Source organism: Gobio gobio, assembly GCF_949357685.1.
Source record: "Gobio gobio genome assembly, chromosome: 20".
Classification (NCBI taxonomy): domain Eukaryota; kingdom Metazoa; phylum Chordata; class Actinopteri; order Cypriniformes; family Gobionidae; genus Gobio; species Gobio gobio.
Genome location: NC_137113.1, coordinates 31,618,134 through 31,632,043, shown reverse-complemented (window position 1 = coordinate 31,632,043; position 13,910 = coordinate 31,618,134). Strand labels below are relative to the sequence as shown.

The following is a 13,910-nucleotide window of genomic DNA, read 5'->3' as shown; positions in this document are numbered from 1 at the left end:
GGTTATGGGTAACGTACAGAGAACACTCAGGATTAGAAAATGCAGATCGAGACCATGACGCGTTATTACAACTTGTGAAAAATAATGCTGGCATCCCAATCCAACGGGCTTTGTCAAATGGCGTCGATCCAGTTAAAAACACATTCCAATCAATAGTAGACTGGGGCTCAAGAATAGAAAATAGATGGAAATCTAAGCTAAATGCTGAAAAGTGCATGACTCCCATAATGCTTAACAGCAATGGTATTAAAAAGCATGTTCACTTCGTAGATGAGGTGACTTGCTCTAATGAATCTGAAGCATTTAGTTCAGAAAATGCACAAGAAAGTGTGTCTATTTTAGCTCTTAAGGGGATGCAGGATGATTTGCAAGCATCCGAGAGTCATGAATATACTGAAACTCCAGGAGAACGTAGCAGACAACCCAATGGCAAAGAGAGCAGGTTTTGCAGATCCTGTCAGAAAATCGGGCATGTCGAGGGAAAATGCTGGTCACTGGGTAACGGGCGACCTCCGCCGTATTTTCAGAAAAATAGGAAATTACTTTCTAAAGGCAAAGAACAGCGCTCATTTGCAGGTAAAACTCTCAGTGAGCTAACTGCAGTGTTCATGCAAGGCCTTCAGCTATTGACGTCACTTGCGAGCGGGCTAGCAGCCTCTTAGCAAGGAGTTTAATAGTAAAACATCCAGATTGCAATGATCCTGTTTGTATTTTCAAATTTGTAATTGTATAACACATTGTGCGCATTGATTACACATAATAGTAGTTTGTGTTACAAGATACACATAGACTAGTCAAGTTTATTCCTTAAAACACATGATTGCTTTACTGTAAGTGATGAAACACTTAGGATAAAGGCTGTAGATGCTGCGCATTCTAGGCCATGTATCTTGTGTAAATTGGAATAACTTTAATACTGGAATTGTACAGCAATTTCAAGTTGCATGTGTCTATGTTGAATTTGTTTGTCTCCTATAATGCAAGCTCTGTTATTTCCCATATAGCTGCAGTAAACCATAAACAGGAACATAGAATTGCCATCTGGCTACAGTGTGAATTACAATTGCATTAACCATGAAAATGTCTTCATCGCAACAGGACTCAATAACTCTGACCTTTGCTATTTCTAATTTGAGCAAGTTATAATACTTTTCATTGGTTCAATTCCCAGTGCCAAAAAGGAGGGGAATTGTGCTGTTAAATGTGGCACAGATACTAGAAAACCAATTCATAGTTAAATGTGGCACAGACAATAGAAAACCAATTCATAACAAATTCATCCTTCACTCAAAATGACTGTAATGAAGTCTCATAACCAATTCATCCTTCACTCAGATTGTGAAGGCTCGACTGCCAGAACAGTCTTAAGTGTTAATACACAGAAACAACAGCAGCAATTAACTGTGTTTCTCTCTAAATTTGTTTCTCTTTAAATTTGTAATTTGTTTCTATCTCAGGATGACAATTGCAATTCCTTGGAGGACGGACGGCCAAAAGGCCCCCCTCCCCCTGCATCTCAAAACTTGAGATGTGAGAGATGGGTGCGAATATCTTGAAATATATTTGATGGGGTCAATCACACCTCACAATATGTCTACATGACCTCCCAGTGAAAAAACTGGAATTAAATTATGCAACACAGATTGATATTGATTAGATTCCACCCATTTCCAAAACATTAACACAGAACACACCCTACACTCACGACAACATCACCTGGAATAGACCAAATCTATTCAGGCTGAACACTACACATCATAAACGACAAAGATGACATAGAGTCTAAAAGTGTTACTTCACTAAAGATCTATTGTTCATCTTTTCACACTAACAGATCCAGATAGCTACACACACACACACACACACACACACACACACACACACACACACACACACACACACACACACACACACACACACACACACACACACACTGTTACCAGGAATACCCATTATTGTATGATTGATTAATCATATTTAGATCTACATTAATTACATTGGAAGATTCCTGAACAAACACGGTGGTTATTATATATATGTATGCTTTCATAAATGTGATTGATTTGTTGTTTTTCTTTTATGGTTTATTGATGAGTACCATCTTTTTTAATGTATCAATTGCACTGACTTTTGCTACATTTCCTTCGAGAAATTCAGACCAAAATGCTCAAATTCCACTACCACCAAAATAGTGGAAAGTTAGATGAACTTTGAGTTTGATTTCCGAGTCTTGGTTACACTGAATATTTTGCTAATACTCCTCATGAAAAGGGGGACTTAAAATCAACAATGATTTGTTTTGTTATAATGCATTTTATTTCAATGTTCCCAGAAACAATGTACGAGCTTGTGGAATCTTCTTTTTATTCTCAAACCCTGACCACTTTATTAAGTATTTTGATTTAAGGGCTTATTGCCGGAGACCATTTTGATATGACCACATCAGACTTCTGACCAATGAAAAATGCCATGTATGCTTTTGTTCTTTGTTGTGCTAAATGATCTTTTAACCACAGAATACCTGCAGCAAAAGTTTGCTCCTGTGTCCTGCCTCAAAAGAGCGACTGTTCTTGAGGTGTGAAGTTTTCAATGGACGTTTTTGCATTTCAATGATGAAGTTCTCATGCAGGGCTACAAGGACAACTGAAAACTGATCAGCTACTTTTGCAACAAGTCTGGACGAAAAGTCTGAAGAATAACATCTACACACAGCAGAAAGCATATCTTTGTGGACAATGCCACCTTTGGACTCAATGGTTGTGGCCAATGGTGCCAAACGGGGAACTGTAAGGTGGAAAATAATCAAAGATATTTGAAATATGACAAAATCATCTGCTTTGCTGTTAGCAGCCATCGTCGTGATCAGGATATTGAAATTGACTCAACCCCCTCCCCCTTAACGCCATCAGAGGGGCCAGTTGGGGTTTGAAGAACAAAAGGCTGGCTGGTCAAAAGGTTTTCGCACCTGTGATACAATGGGGGAAGGTTTGGTCTGATTGGTTATTTTCAAATGTCTCACGGTTTGGTCTGATTGGTCAGTTTTACAAGAGTCAGGTTTGAATTTGGAGACATCAGGAAAGAGGATTAAAGAGAATTTCATCTGTAGCTCGCGCTCTTTGGATTCTCTGCTTTCTCTGGAGAGAGCTATTCTTTAGCTCTCTCTCTCTTTCTTTCTCTCTCTCTCTCTCTCTCTCTCTCTCTTTCTCTCTCTCTCACAGGTAACATTCTAGGCAGAGGCCTACAGAGCATAATTAAGGGTTTATGTTTTACATTTATTTGAAACTATTTTAAGTGTAACCATAACAAGAATTTGTGTTTCCTTTTAGAAGAGATTTATGTCTATGATGTAATTGACATTTTACATTTACTTGATTGTTAATAAATTGTTACATTTTGATCCTTTCTGAATTAATCTGTAATTATTAACCATCTCCAATGTGGAACGGTATAATTGCAACAAAGGGTTAAAACGGAACGATTAAATGTATGATTAACTATCAAATATAGATGACCAAACAACCGGTTGGGATTCTCTTCTAAATGCGACAACTATGATAAATGGAGTCAGATAAAGAATATTATAATCAAATCCATTCTTCCAGCTGAGACACTGAATGCGTGCGGCCTTCACCGCGGTTCGCTGCCGATCCTTGGAGCGAATTCATGCAGTCTTACAGCTATAAAAATCCTCTCTTATTATGTGAATTTTTTTTTTTTTTTTTTACATCGCAAGCCCTCACGCATCAGGCTTTTTGAAATATAGACTGACTGGCAGATCAAAATATAGTAAATAAAAGTTTTTATGGATGATGACTATAATCAAGGCTAAACTAATTACAGTGAAATGCAGGATTTGTACATTGGCACACGTGAGTCTGTAAACAAAATGTGTAATTGCGGTATTGGCGGAGTGATTGTTAACATTGTATTTTTGCACAAGTACATTGGCCACAAAGTTGTCAAAATGTCTTTAAAAGTTTTACATTTTTGATTTGTATTTTGCTGTGTTTAGTAATTCTAAACAGATCTGTATAGTAGCTATACAGGGAGTGCAGAATTATTAGGCACGTTGATTTTCTGATCATATTTTTTTTCCAGGCACATTTGACCAATTCCAAACCACAGTAATCCTAATAACTACTATTGATTTAGTATTTAAAAATGTATAAGTGATATATAATTGTTCATGAAGGCTGGAAATGAAAATCACCTTATATTCAGGTGTGCAGAATTATTAGGCATGTTTTCTTTTACAGATAAATTGAGCCAAAAAAGAGATTTAACTCAGACTGAAAAGTCAAAAATTATTAAATGCCCATGAGAAGAATGCAATACTAATGCAATACTAGACATTGCAGTTAAGGCATGACCACTGGACAGTGAAATGCTCGTTGGGTCAGCAGGATCTGACAAAAACAGGTGGTGAAGAAAAGACACCTGTTAACTGCAAACGAATTAAGAATTAAGGTGAAGAATTAAGTGTGAAACCATCAGGAACCCTTTAGTCTCCAGCGCCACCATTTTCCAAAGCTGCAACCTACCTGGAGTCTCCAGAAGTGCAAGGTGTCAGGATCTCAGAGACTTCAGTTAGGAAAAGAATCCTAAAAAATGACCCCCACTAGATAAGAATCACAAGCTGAAGTGTTGTAAAATACATGAAGAAGGTTTTTTTATAGGCTTTATGGACAGATAGGTTGAGAGTGACTCTTGAAGGACCAGCACCACATCCTCTAATACCACTGTTTGAAGAATTCATCTTCCAGAATCTGGCAGTACGTTTAGGGAGTTAATTTTTAGTCCATCTCTGCAAAACGGACTTCAGGGTGGACTAAAATGAACTCCCAAAACGTACTGCCAGATTCTGGAAGATTAATTCTTCAAACAGTGGTACTAGAGGATGTGGTGCTGGTCCTTCAAGAGTCACTCTCAACCTATAAAACCAATAAAGCCTATAAAAAAGCAGGCTTCATGTATTTTACAACACTTCAGCTTGTGATTCTTATTTAGTGAGGGTCATTTTTTAGGATTCTTTACCTATTCTGCACTCCCTGTATATGCAGTCAGGTCAAAGTGGCTGGTATAGTGGTCTTTTGGCATGTTCATGTGATCTTGTTTGGCATCGCACTTTGACTGGTAGTAATTTGTACAAAAAAGCCCCTTTTATTTTCCCCTTTAATGTTATGCATATAGTGCTGCTGCACTATATACATTGTGGTTTATGTAAATGCAAGCTTTTCAAACCCTAGGTTGTTTTTTGTTTTTTTATGGTAGTAACTTTTCAGTCTATTTGAGCTTCTCTTAAACTGTTCCTGTACTACTTCAAGTAATTTGATACCAAGATTATACTTGTAACCTACAGGGTTCAAAAACTGTAGTCATTTCATTTTGGCTATGTAATATTGGCTTGTGGAAGTGCTGGTTAAGGGTTTAAACGAGGTTAAATAATAACACAAACTTTAATGGATAAGATTAATCATACTGGAGTCAAAAAAAAATGAATTATGCATGTTATCCTTTTTGTTCCAATTATTGATTCATAACATCAACTGCAGTCTAATTTTATATTTTAATCTAATATCAGAGAAATCAACTCAAAATAATAAATAAGGTATTGTACCATTTTTGTTTCTGCCAAGAACATAAATGTAAATATGAACTTGTGTAGTGCTATTTGGTATGTGAGTCCATACTTTCAGCCTGCGACTCAAGTTCTCCATAGTTCCTCCATCTGAAGCTTCTCCAATAAGAGTGAAACTGTTGGTGCTTTCAGTTGACATCATCCTACAGAACACCAACAGCTCATTAATACACCACCATACACTTGTAATATTTACTTTCAACTCAGTATATGTTGATCTTACAGTTATATGCATATAACAGAAAAAAATAAAAAATAAATAAAATTATATATATATATATATATATATATATATATATATATATATATATATATATATATATATATATATATATATATATATATATATATATATATATATATATATATATATAAACATAACTAGAGCTATACAATTGTGGATTAACTGAGAATCACAATTCTGAGGAAAAATGTTTGTGGATGTTTCAGTTCAGAACTAAAACTATTGACTAATGCTAAATATTACATAAGTGTAAGGCTTGAATGCTCTTAAATAAACAATACTTTGTTCTTGTAAGAACAGACAAGGACACTGGTAAGCTCATTAAGTAGCAAACGACCAGGAACAAAAAGGGTTTGAGTCATCAATAATCAATATCTAACATTATCAAAAAGATTTATTTAATGGTCAACTTTTATATAGATAAGATTAACGCAACACAGTGGCGTAACTTTTTTTAAAAAAGTGGGTGAGACAGGAGTTAACAAATGAACAAAATGAATACTCTGCTAGTCAACTGGAGATGTTTCATTTGCAGTACATCTGTGTCGAGAGGTGTTATTCAAATAGTGGTAGGAACAATAAGGACCCTGGCAAAAAGTGGTGGGAACATGTCCCACCCGCAAATTATGCCTATGGCACAATAGCAGATTTATTAAACTATTAACACTAATAGGGCCCCTAATACTCTAGTAATGGCCCTGGGTCACATCACAGAAAACGCATCTTAATACAAGGTGGAAATTGACCCAAAGATCTTATATGTGTGTGTGTGTGTGTGTGTGTGTGTGTGTGTGTGTGTGTGTGTGTGTGTGTGTGTGTGTGTGTGTGTGTGTGTGTGTGTGTGTGTGTGTGTGTGTGTGTGTGTGTGTGTGTGTGTGTGTGTGTGTGTGTGTGTGTGTGTGTGTGTGTGTGTGTGTGTGTGTGTGTGTGTGTGTGGGCGCGCGCACGGGCATATATGTATATATCATAACATGCCCCATGTCACATAAAGTAGACTATTTTGTGCCAGCAAGTAATGCCAGCTTTTTCCACTGGCTACCACCGCAAGTATGTCATACCAATGGGAAAAGATACTGTTTGAATCAAGATCGTAATCTTTTAACGGTTAATCATGCAGCTTTATCCAGAACACATGTGATAGTGTAAAAACAGGTGTCATCAGGGTCATCATACCTTGCAGGTGGGATGTATTTCCGAGCCACACCATCCTGTTGGCGCTCCAAAAAGGTCTCCTAAAACAACACACACATCTTTACCTAATTCTGAATTGAATATATGTAAGATCACAATTATTTTTGTAATATTAATTAGAAAACTAGAATAGTAAAGATTGTGAACAAACTTTGATGTTAGTTTGAGAAAGTTTAATATAGTTTAAAAAAAGATTTCTGCTAAGTTGTTCTGGGTGGTTGGCTGGGCGGTTGCTATGGTAACCACTGCAATAAATTTTTTCCTCCAATGAAATTCTGCCAGTGTCAGAAATAGACACACAGTGGCTTCTCTTAAGTCAGGCATACACAGACATTTGCGTCAGATTTCGAGCTAATTTCTGAATCGTAGGACTCTTTTGAATCAGGCCAAATGTCCTGCGTCGGTTTTTGTTGTGCGTCGGTTTTCGTGCAGTGTATATATATGTGTGTGTGTGTGTGTGTGTGTGTGTGTGTGTGTGTGTGTGTGTGTGTGTGTGTGTGTGTGTGTGTGTGTGTGTGTGTGTGTGTGTGTGTGTATGATGACATGTACGATATGTATAAGAATAGAATAGCAAAACCTAATGTGACAAGCCATCAGAACCGAACCGAACACCGTGGTTAAAAAACCGAGGTATGTATTGAACCGTGGACTAACTGTATTGTTGCATCCCTGATATATTTATATATTTATATACAGTGAAAAAAAAGCTATTTGAACACCCTGCTATTTTGCAAGTTCTCCCACTTAGAAATCATGGAGGGGTCTGAAATTGTCATCGTAGGTGCATGTCCACTGTGAGAGACATAATCTAAAAAAAAACAGAAATCACAATGTATGATTTTTGTACTATTTATTTGTATGATAATCAAAGCAAATTTAAAAGTGCTGGCTAAAGCTAATCGTAAATTCTCTACGATTATTATTCACGTCGGCACTAATGAGGTTCAACTTCGCCAGTCAGAGATCACCAAAATTAACATTAAAGAGGTGTGTGAACTCGCTAGTACAATGTCAAACGCAGTTTTTTGTTCTGGTCTGCTCCCAGTTAAAAGGAGTGATGAGATAGTTAGCAGACTATCATCACTCAATGGCTGGTTGTCTAACTGGTGTCCGCAAAATAACATAGGGTTCATAGACAATTGGAAAAGCTTTTGGGGCAGACCTGACCTCTTGAAGAAAGATGGCATCCATCCCTCCTGGGGTGGTTCCGCTCTTCTCTCTAGTAATTTGGCAAATAGTCTTAGAGGTAAACCTTGACTCACTAGGGCCCAGGTCAGGAAGCAGACAAACTGGCTAAACCGACCATCTGCTAGCTGTCACACGTCACCGGAGTCAGATAAATCCCAGCACATAAGAGACTCTTTCACCTAGATATTATCATATAGAGACTGTGTCTGTTCCCCGAATTAGTAAATACAAAAAAACATAAAAAACATTCAACAGTAAAAATGTAATTGATGTCCAACAAATAAACAACAGATATAATACAGATGAACAATTGATAAATCTTGGGTTGCTGAATATTCAATCCCTTTCCCCAAAAGCGCTTATTGTTAATGATATTATTACAGATAATAATCTAGATGTGCTGTGTTTGACAGAAACCTGGCTAAAACCTGATGACTACATTACTTGAAGAATATCAAAATCAACTGCAGGCGGTCGATCCTTTTCCTATTTAGCACCTAAACTCTGGAACAGTCTTCCTAGCATTGTTCGGGAAGCAGACACTCTGTCAGTTTAAATCTAGACTAAAAACACATCTCTTTACTATGGCATACACATAAAACACTTTTTCTAGGGATGCACCGATATGAACATTTTGGCCGATAACCGATAATTCTTTATATTTGAAAGCCGATAACCGATATATTGGCCGATAAATCTAAATACAAATTTTAACGAAATAAAATCCCAGAGCCTGATTACAAAAACAAAAGGCTCACCATTAAAAGCCATGTCCCAAACACTTCAACATAAATCAAACCTATACAATAAGTAGCCTATTTGAACCAGTGTAAGATTCCTTACCTTTTCAAATTAATTTTACACTCCAATGGCCAACTTACTTTATTTAAAAAAAAATGGTAACACTACAATAAGGTTTAATTTTTGTTAGCATTAGTTAACCAACAATGAATGAACAATACTTCAACAGGATTTATTCATCTTAGTTCATGTTAATCTCAACATTTTAAGATCCAAAGTTGTGTCTGTTAATATTAGGTAATGCACTGTGAATAGACTGTTAATAAACACAAATATTTTATTACTAACATTAACAAAGGTTATTGTTCTCTGTTTGTTCGTGTTAGTTAATGCATTAACAAATTAGATCTTATTTGTAAAATGTTACCAAAAATTCTATTGCCTAAAAAATTTAAATAATATACCTAAATAATGCAAACAAGTTATTGGACAGCATTACTTAGGCTGCATAATAAAGAATCAGAATGCAAGTTCATGAAATAACCTCTGCACAGACAATAAGGAAATGGTTTTAATCAAACCATATTGTTGATGGAAATGATACGAGAACAATAAAAGTGCTAGTTATTAAAAATAACGCTTCTGTGTTTTTGAAAAAAATGTTTAATATTACAGTAATAGTAAACATCTTTAATATTAGTCTAGTCTATCAGGAATAACGTTGCTATTTGAGAGTGCGCGCTGAAGCTGGAGAGAATGAACGAACAACCGCAAACTGAAGCGCTTAGAAGGTTAATTGACAACTAAACGCATCATATATGAGAACAATCAGATATTTATACAAAAATATAATATTACAACTTATATTTGCACAAAATCACGCATATGTGAAGGCCTTTAACTGCGTTGAAACTGAAGATGATCACCGGTACAATGAAGCACTGCGGGTTATTGACTTAACGAAACACATCCTATATGACATTAATCAGATGTTTATACTACAAAAACGTAATATTACGACTTGCATATGCTTAAAATGACGCGAATGCACAAGCGAACTTGACTGTGCTGGTCAGAATGCGTTGTGGACGCTTCAACACCGCGCTGAAACACAACAACTAAACCCAGAGAATTCACGTTTTATAACAAAAATGTTCTCATTACAGTGTTATGTATAGGACAGTTCCAGTAGTTATTAATGCAGTGCATTTCTGTTTGAAATGCGCGCGCTGAAGCTAAAGACCGGTACAATGAAGTGCTTTACTGCATCATTAATTAACTCAACCAAACGCATCCTATATGAGATTATATACACAGAATAATCAGGCCCGTCGCGACAAGGCAGGCAAACCAAGCAATTGCTTGGGGCCCGAGCTGGCCTGGGGCCCCAAGACAACGACAGGTTAAGAATAAAATGCAACGACAAACTGTGTGAGCGCCCCTTTGATAGTCAATGCAGTAAAGTGCAATGATACTGTTATCAGGATCCCCCTCAAGGGGACCCCTCTCAGTAGTCGCTGACAGCAGCCAGCGAACCATGGGATCTCTGCTGCCGGCAAAATACAAAACATCCTCGGCAGTCATCATGAAGCGGAATTATGCTTCAGGAAGCCAGAAAAGAAAAAAGAGAAAGGAAGAGGAGGATAAGAAAATAAACAAGATAGTGGTAAGTGATAAATACACTGGATAAAATAGCTCTACTTGTCTTGTACAAAAACGGTGTAATTTTGCAGCAGGTAGGCTAGCAAAAATATGTTTATGTTAGCTACCTGCCTGACGGCAAATGCTGCTTGTAACAGTTAGTGCAACTTTTTTTTTCGAACGGACGGAATATGGTTACGTACTGTAATATGTTTTTTTTAACGGGATAAGGAAGAGGCAGTCGCAGATCTGTTCCAGAATCACTGTTTATCATATTTAATGACATGACATTGCTATAGCTTTGTAATAGGTTTTGATGAAAGTGGCATAGCATGCTATACTATTATTTATGCTATGCATAAATAACCTGGAATAGTTAATATAGCATTCTATATTAACTATTATTATTTATTATTTAACCAGAAAGAGTCAGAGGAACAGGATTTTTTCATAGCTTATCTTAATGTGCTAGTGTCGGGATATACGGTAGTGACAGTTTATGCAAATACAGGGAGTGCAGAATTATTAGGCACGTTGATTTTCTGATCATATTTTTTTTCCAGGCACATTTGACCAATTCCAAACCACAGTAATCCTAATAACTACTATTGATTTAGTATTTAATAATGTATAAGTGATATATAATTGTTCATGAAGGCTGGAAATGAAAATCACCTTATATTCAGGTGTGCAGAATTATTAGGCATGTTTTCTTTTACAGATAAATTGAGCCAAAAAAGAGATTTAACTCAGACTGAAAAGTCAAAAAGTATTAAATGCCCATGAGAAGGATGCAATACTAATGCAATACTAGACATTGCAGTTAAGGCATGACCATTGGACAGTGAAATGCTCGTTGGGTCAGCAGGATCTGACAAAAACAGGTGGTGAAGAAAAGACACCTGTTAACTGCAAAAGAATTAAGAATTAAGGTGAAGAATTAAGGGTGAAACCATCAGGAACCCTTTAGTCTCCAGCGCCACCATTTTCCAGAGCTGCAACCTACCTGGAGTCTCCAGAAGTGCAAGGTGTCAGGATCTCAGAGACTTCAGTTAGGTAAAGAATCCTAAAAAATGACCCCCACTAGATAAGAATCACAAGCTGAAGTGTTGTAAAATACATGAAGAAGGTTTTTTTATAGGCTTTATGGACAGATAGGTTGAGAGTGACTCTTGAAGGACCAGCACCACATCCTCTAGTACCACTGTTTGAAGAATTCATCTTCCAGAATCTGGCAGTACGTTTTGGGAGTTCATTTTTAGTCCATCTCTGCAAAACGGACTTCAGGATGGACTAAAATGAACTCCCAAAACGTACTGCCAGATTCTGGAAGATGAATTCTTCAAACAGTGGTACTAGAGGATGTGGTGCTGGTCCTTCAAGAGTCATTCTCAACCTATAAAACCTATAAAGCCTATAAAAAAGCAGGCTTCATGTATTTTACAACACTTCAGCTTATGATTCTTATTTAGTGGGGTCATTTTTTAGGATTCTTTACCTAACTGAAGTCTCTGAGATCCTGACACCTTGCACTTCTGGAGACTCCGGGTAGGTTGCAGCTCTGGAAAATGGTGGCGCTGGAGACTAAAGGGTTCCTGATGGTTTCACCCTTAATTCTTCACCTTAATTCTTAATTCTTTTGCGGTTAATAGGTGTCTTTTCTCCGCCACATGTTTTTGTCTGACCCTGCTGACCCAACGAGCATTTCACTGTCCAATGGTCATGCCTTAACTGCAATGTCTAGTATTGCATTAGTATTGCATCCTTCTCATGGGCATTTAATAATTTTTGACTTTTCAGTCTGAGTTAAATCTCTTTTTTGGCTCAATTTATCTGTAAAAGAAAACATGCCTAATAATTCTGCACACCTGAATATAAGGTGTTCCCTTTCGTTCAGTCACTACGACGTACGTTAGTGACTAACGAATGGGGGTTTCGCTTAGAAGCCAATCATCTTCTAGTATTCAACAGCGCCCAATGGCAGTGCCAATGCCATGGGCATGCGGAATTTGCATGCGTAACTCCGCCCCACCTCGTGGGTATATAAGGAAGTACGCTGGCAACATCGCATTATGTTTCTGCTTTGGAGCCAAGAGGATCTCTTCACTCCTACAAGCCTGATCTGAGTCTTCGACAGCTTTTCGAGACGAGCAGCTTTCCAGAGGCGTTGGTGTTACGGCGCGTTCCAGTGATCATCATACTGCCTGCCTGCTGATCTGCGCAGTGGTCCGCTAACAGCTGGTGTGTGGTCCCTGGGCGCTTCGGCGTTCTCTGCGAGGCTTTCCTCTCCTAAAAGAGCTTACACGTGGCGCATCCTTTTCAGGATGTCTCGTCCGTGTACTTCTGGGTGTGGTCGGTTGCTTTCTCCCTCTGATGGGCACGAACACTGTCTGGTATGTTTGGGCTTTCAGCATGCCCAGACAGCGTTCGTGGATGAGTCATGTTCTCACTGCGGGAACATGACCATCGCAGTGTTGCGGTCAAGACTCCATGACCTTTGTAAAGAAGTGAGAGTCCCCTCTACCACACCCCGATCTACTGAGTCCCAGAGGCCCAGTACTTCGGCTGGTGGTCAGGGTGACTTGACGGTTACGGTGTGGAACAAAGCCCCGACGCTCATGCCTCGGGCCACACCCCCGTCTTGCACACTGCAACCCACGAGCGTTCAGACGCAGATCGCGGGGCCGGCTCCGGCCCCCCCGCGCATCTCGTTTGGCGCTCCGGAGGAAGATGCGATGTCGATCACCGCATCACAAGGTGGGCTCGAGTCCTCTGGAGATGATGATTCGGCTGTGCTGCCGCCTTCGGGCGCGCCAGCATTGCCCGAGTCAGATCCAGAGCTGACAGACATGTTGTCTCGGGCAGCCGCGAGCTTAGGGATAGAGTGGAACCCTCCACCCTGTCCCGAACGTTCAAGGCTCGATGATTGGTTTTTGGGAGCCCGCGCTGACACCCGTCAGTCCCCGCCCCCAATACCTTTCTTTCCCGAGCTGCATGAGGAACTCACGCGGTCCTGGAAGTCCCCGTTGTCTTCCCGCGACCGTTCGGTGACTTCCTCCGCCTTCTCCGTCCTCGATGGGGCGGCAGCTAAAGGGTACACTGGGATCCCTCCAGTTGAACGTTCTGTTGCGATGCAACTGTGTCCTCAGAGCGCTTCAACCTGGCGTGGTGATCCTAAGCACCCCTCCAAAGCCTGTCGGTTCACATCAACCTTGGTGTCGAAATCGCACAGAGCCGCGGGGCAGGCTGCCGCTTCGTTGCATGCCA

General features: G+C 38.9%; 1 protein-coding gene across 5 annotated transcripts in view; it reads right to left on the bottom strand.

The window, feature by feature from the left end:
* Nucleotides 1-13,910, bottom strand: part of becn1 (beclin 1, autophagy related) — a 134,617-nt gene that overhangs the window by 91,724 nt on the left and 28,983 nt on the right. For 4 of the 5 annotated variants that reach the window (XM_079846244.1, XM_079846248.1, XM_079846245.1 and 1 more), the window contains 2 exons: nucleotides 7,056-7,114; nucleotides 5,691-5,781 (listed from right to left, as the gene is read on the bottom strand). In XM_079846244.1, the coding sequence (XP_079702370.1) occupies nucleotides 5,691-5,781; nucleotides 7,056-7,114 (150 nt within the window). Of the gene's footprint in view, nucleotides 1-5,690; nucleotides 5,782-7,055; nucleotides 7,115-8,240; nucleotides 8,303-13,910 lie in introns of those variants that run through there. The other variant, XM_079846247.1, reaches the window with a different exon arrangement.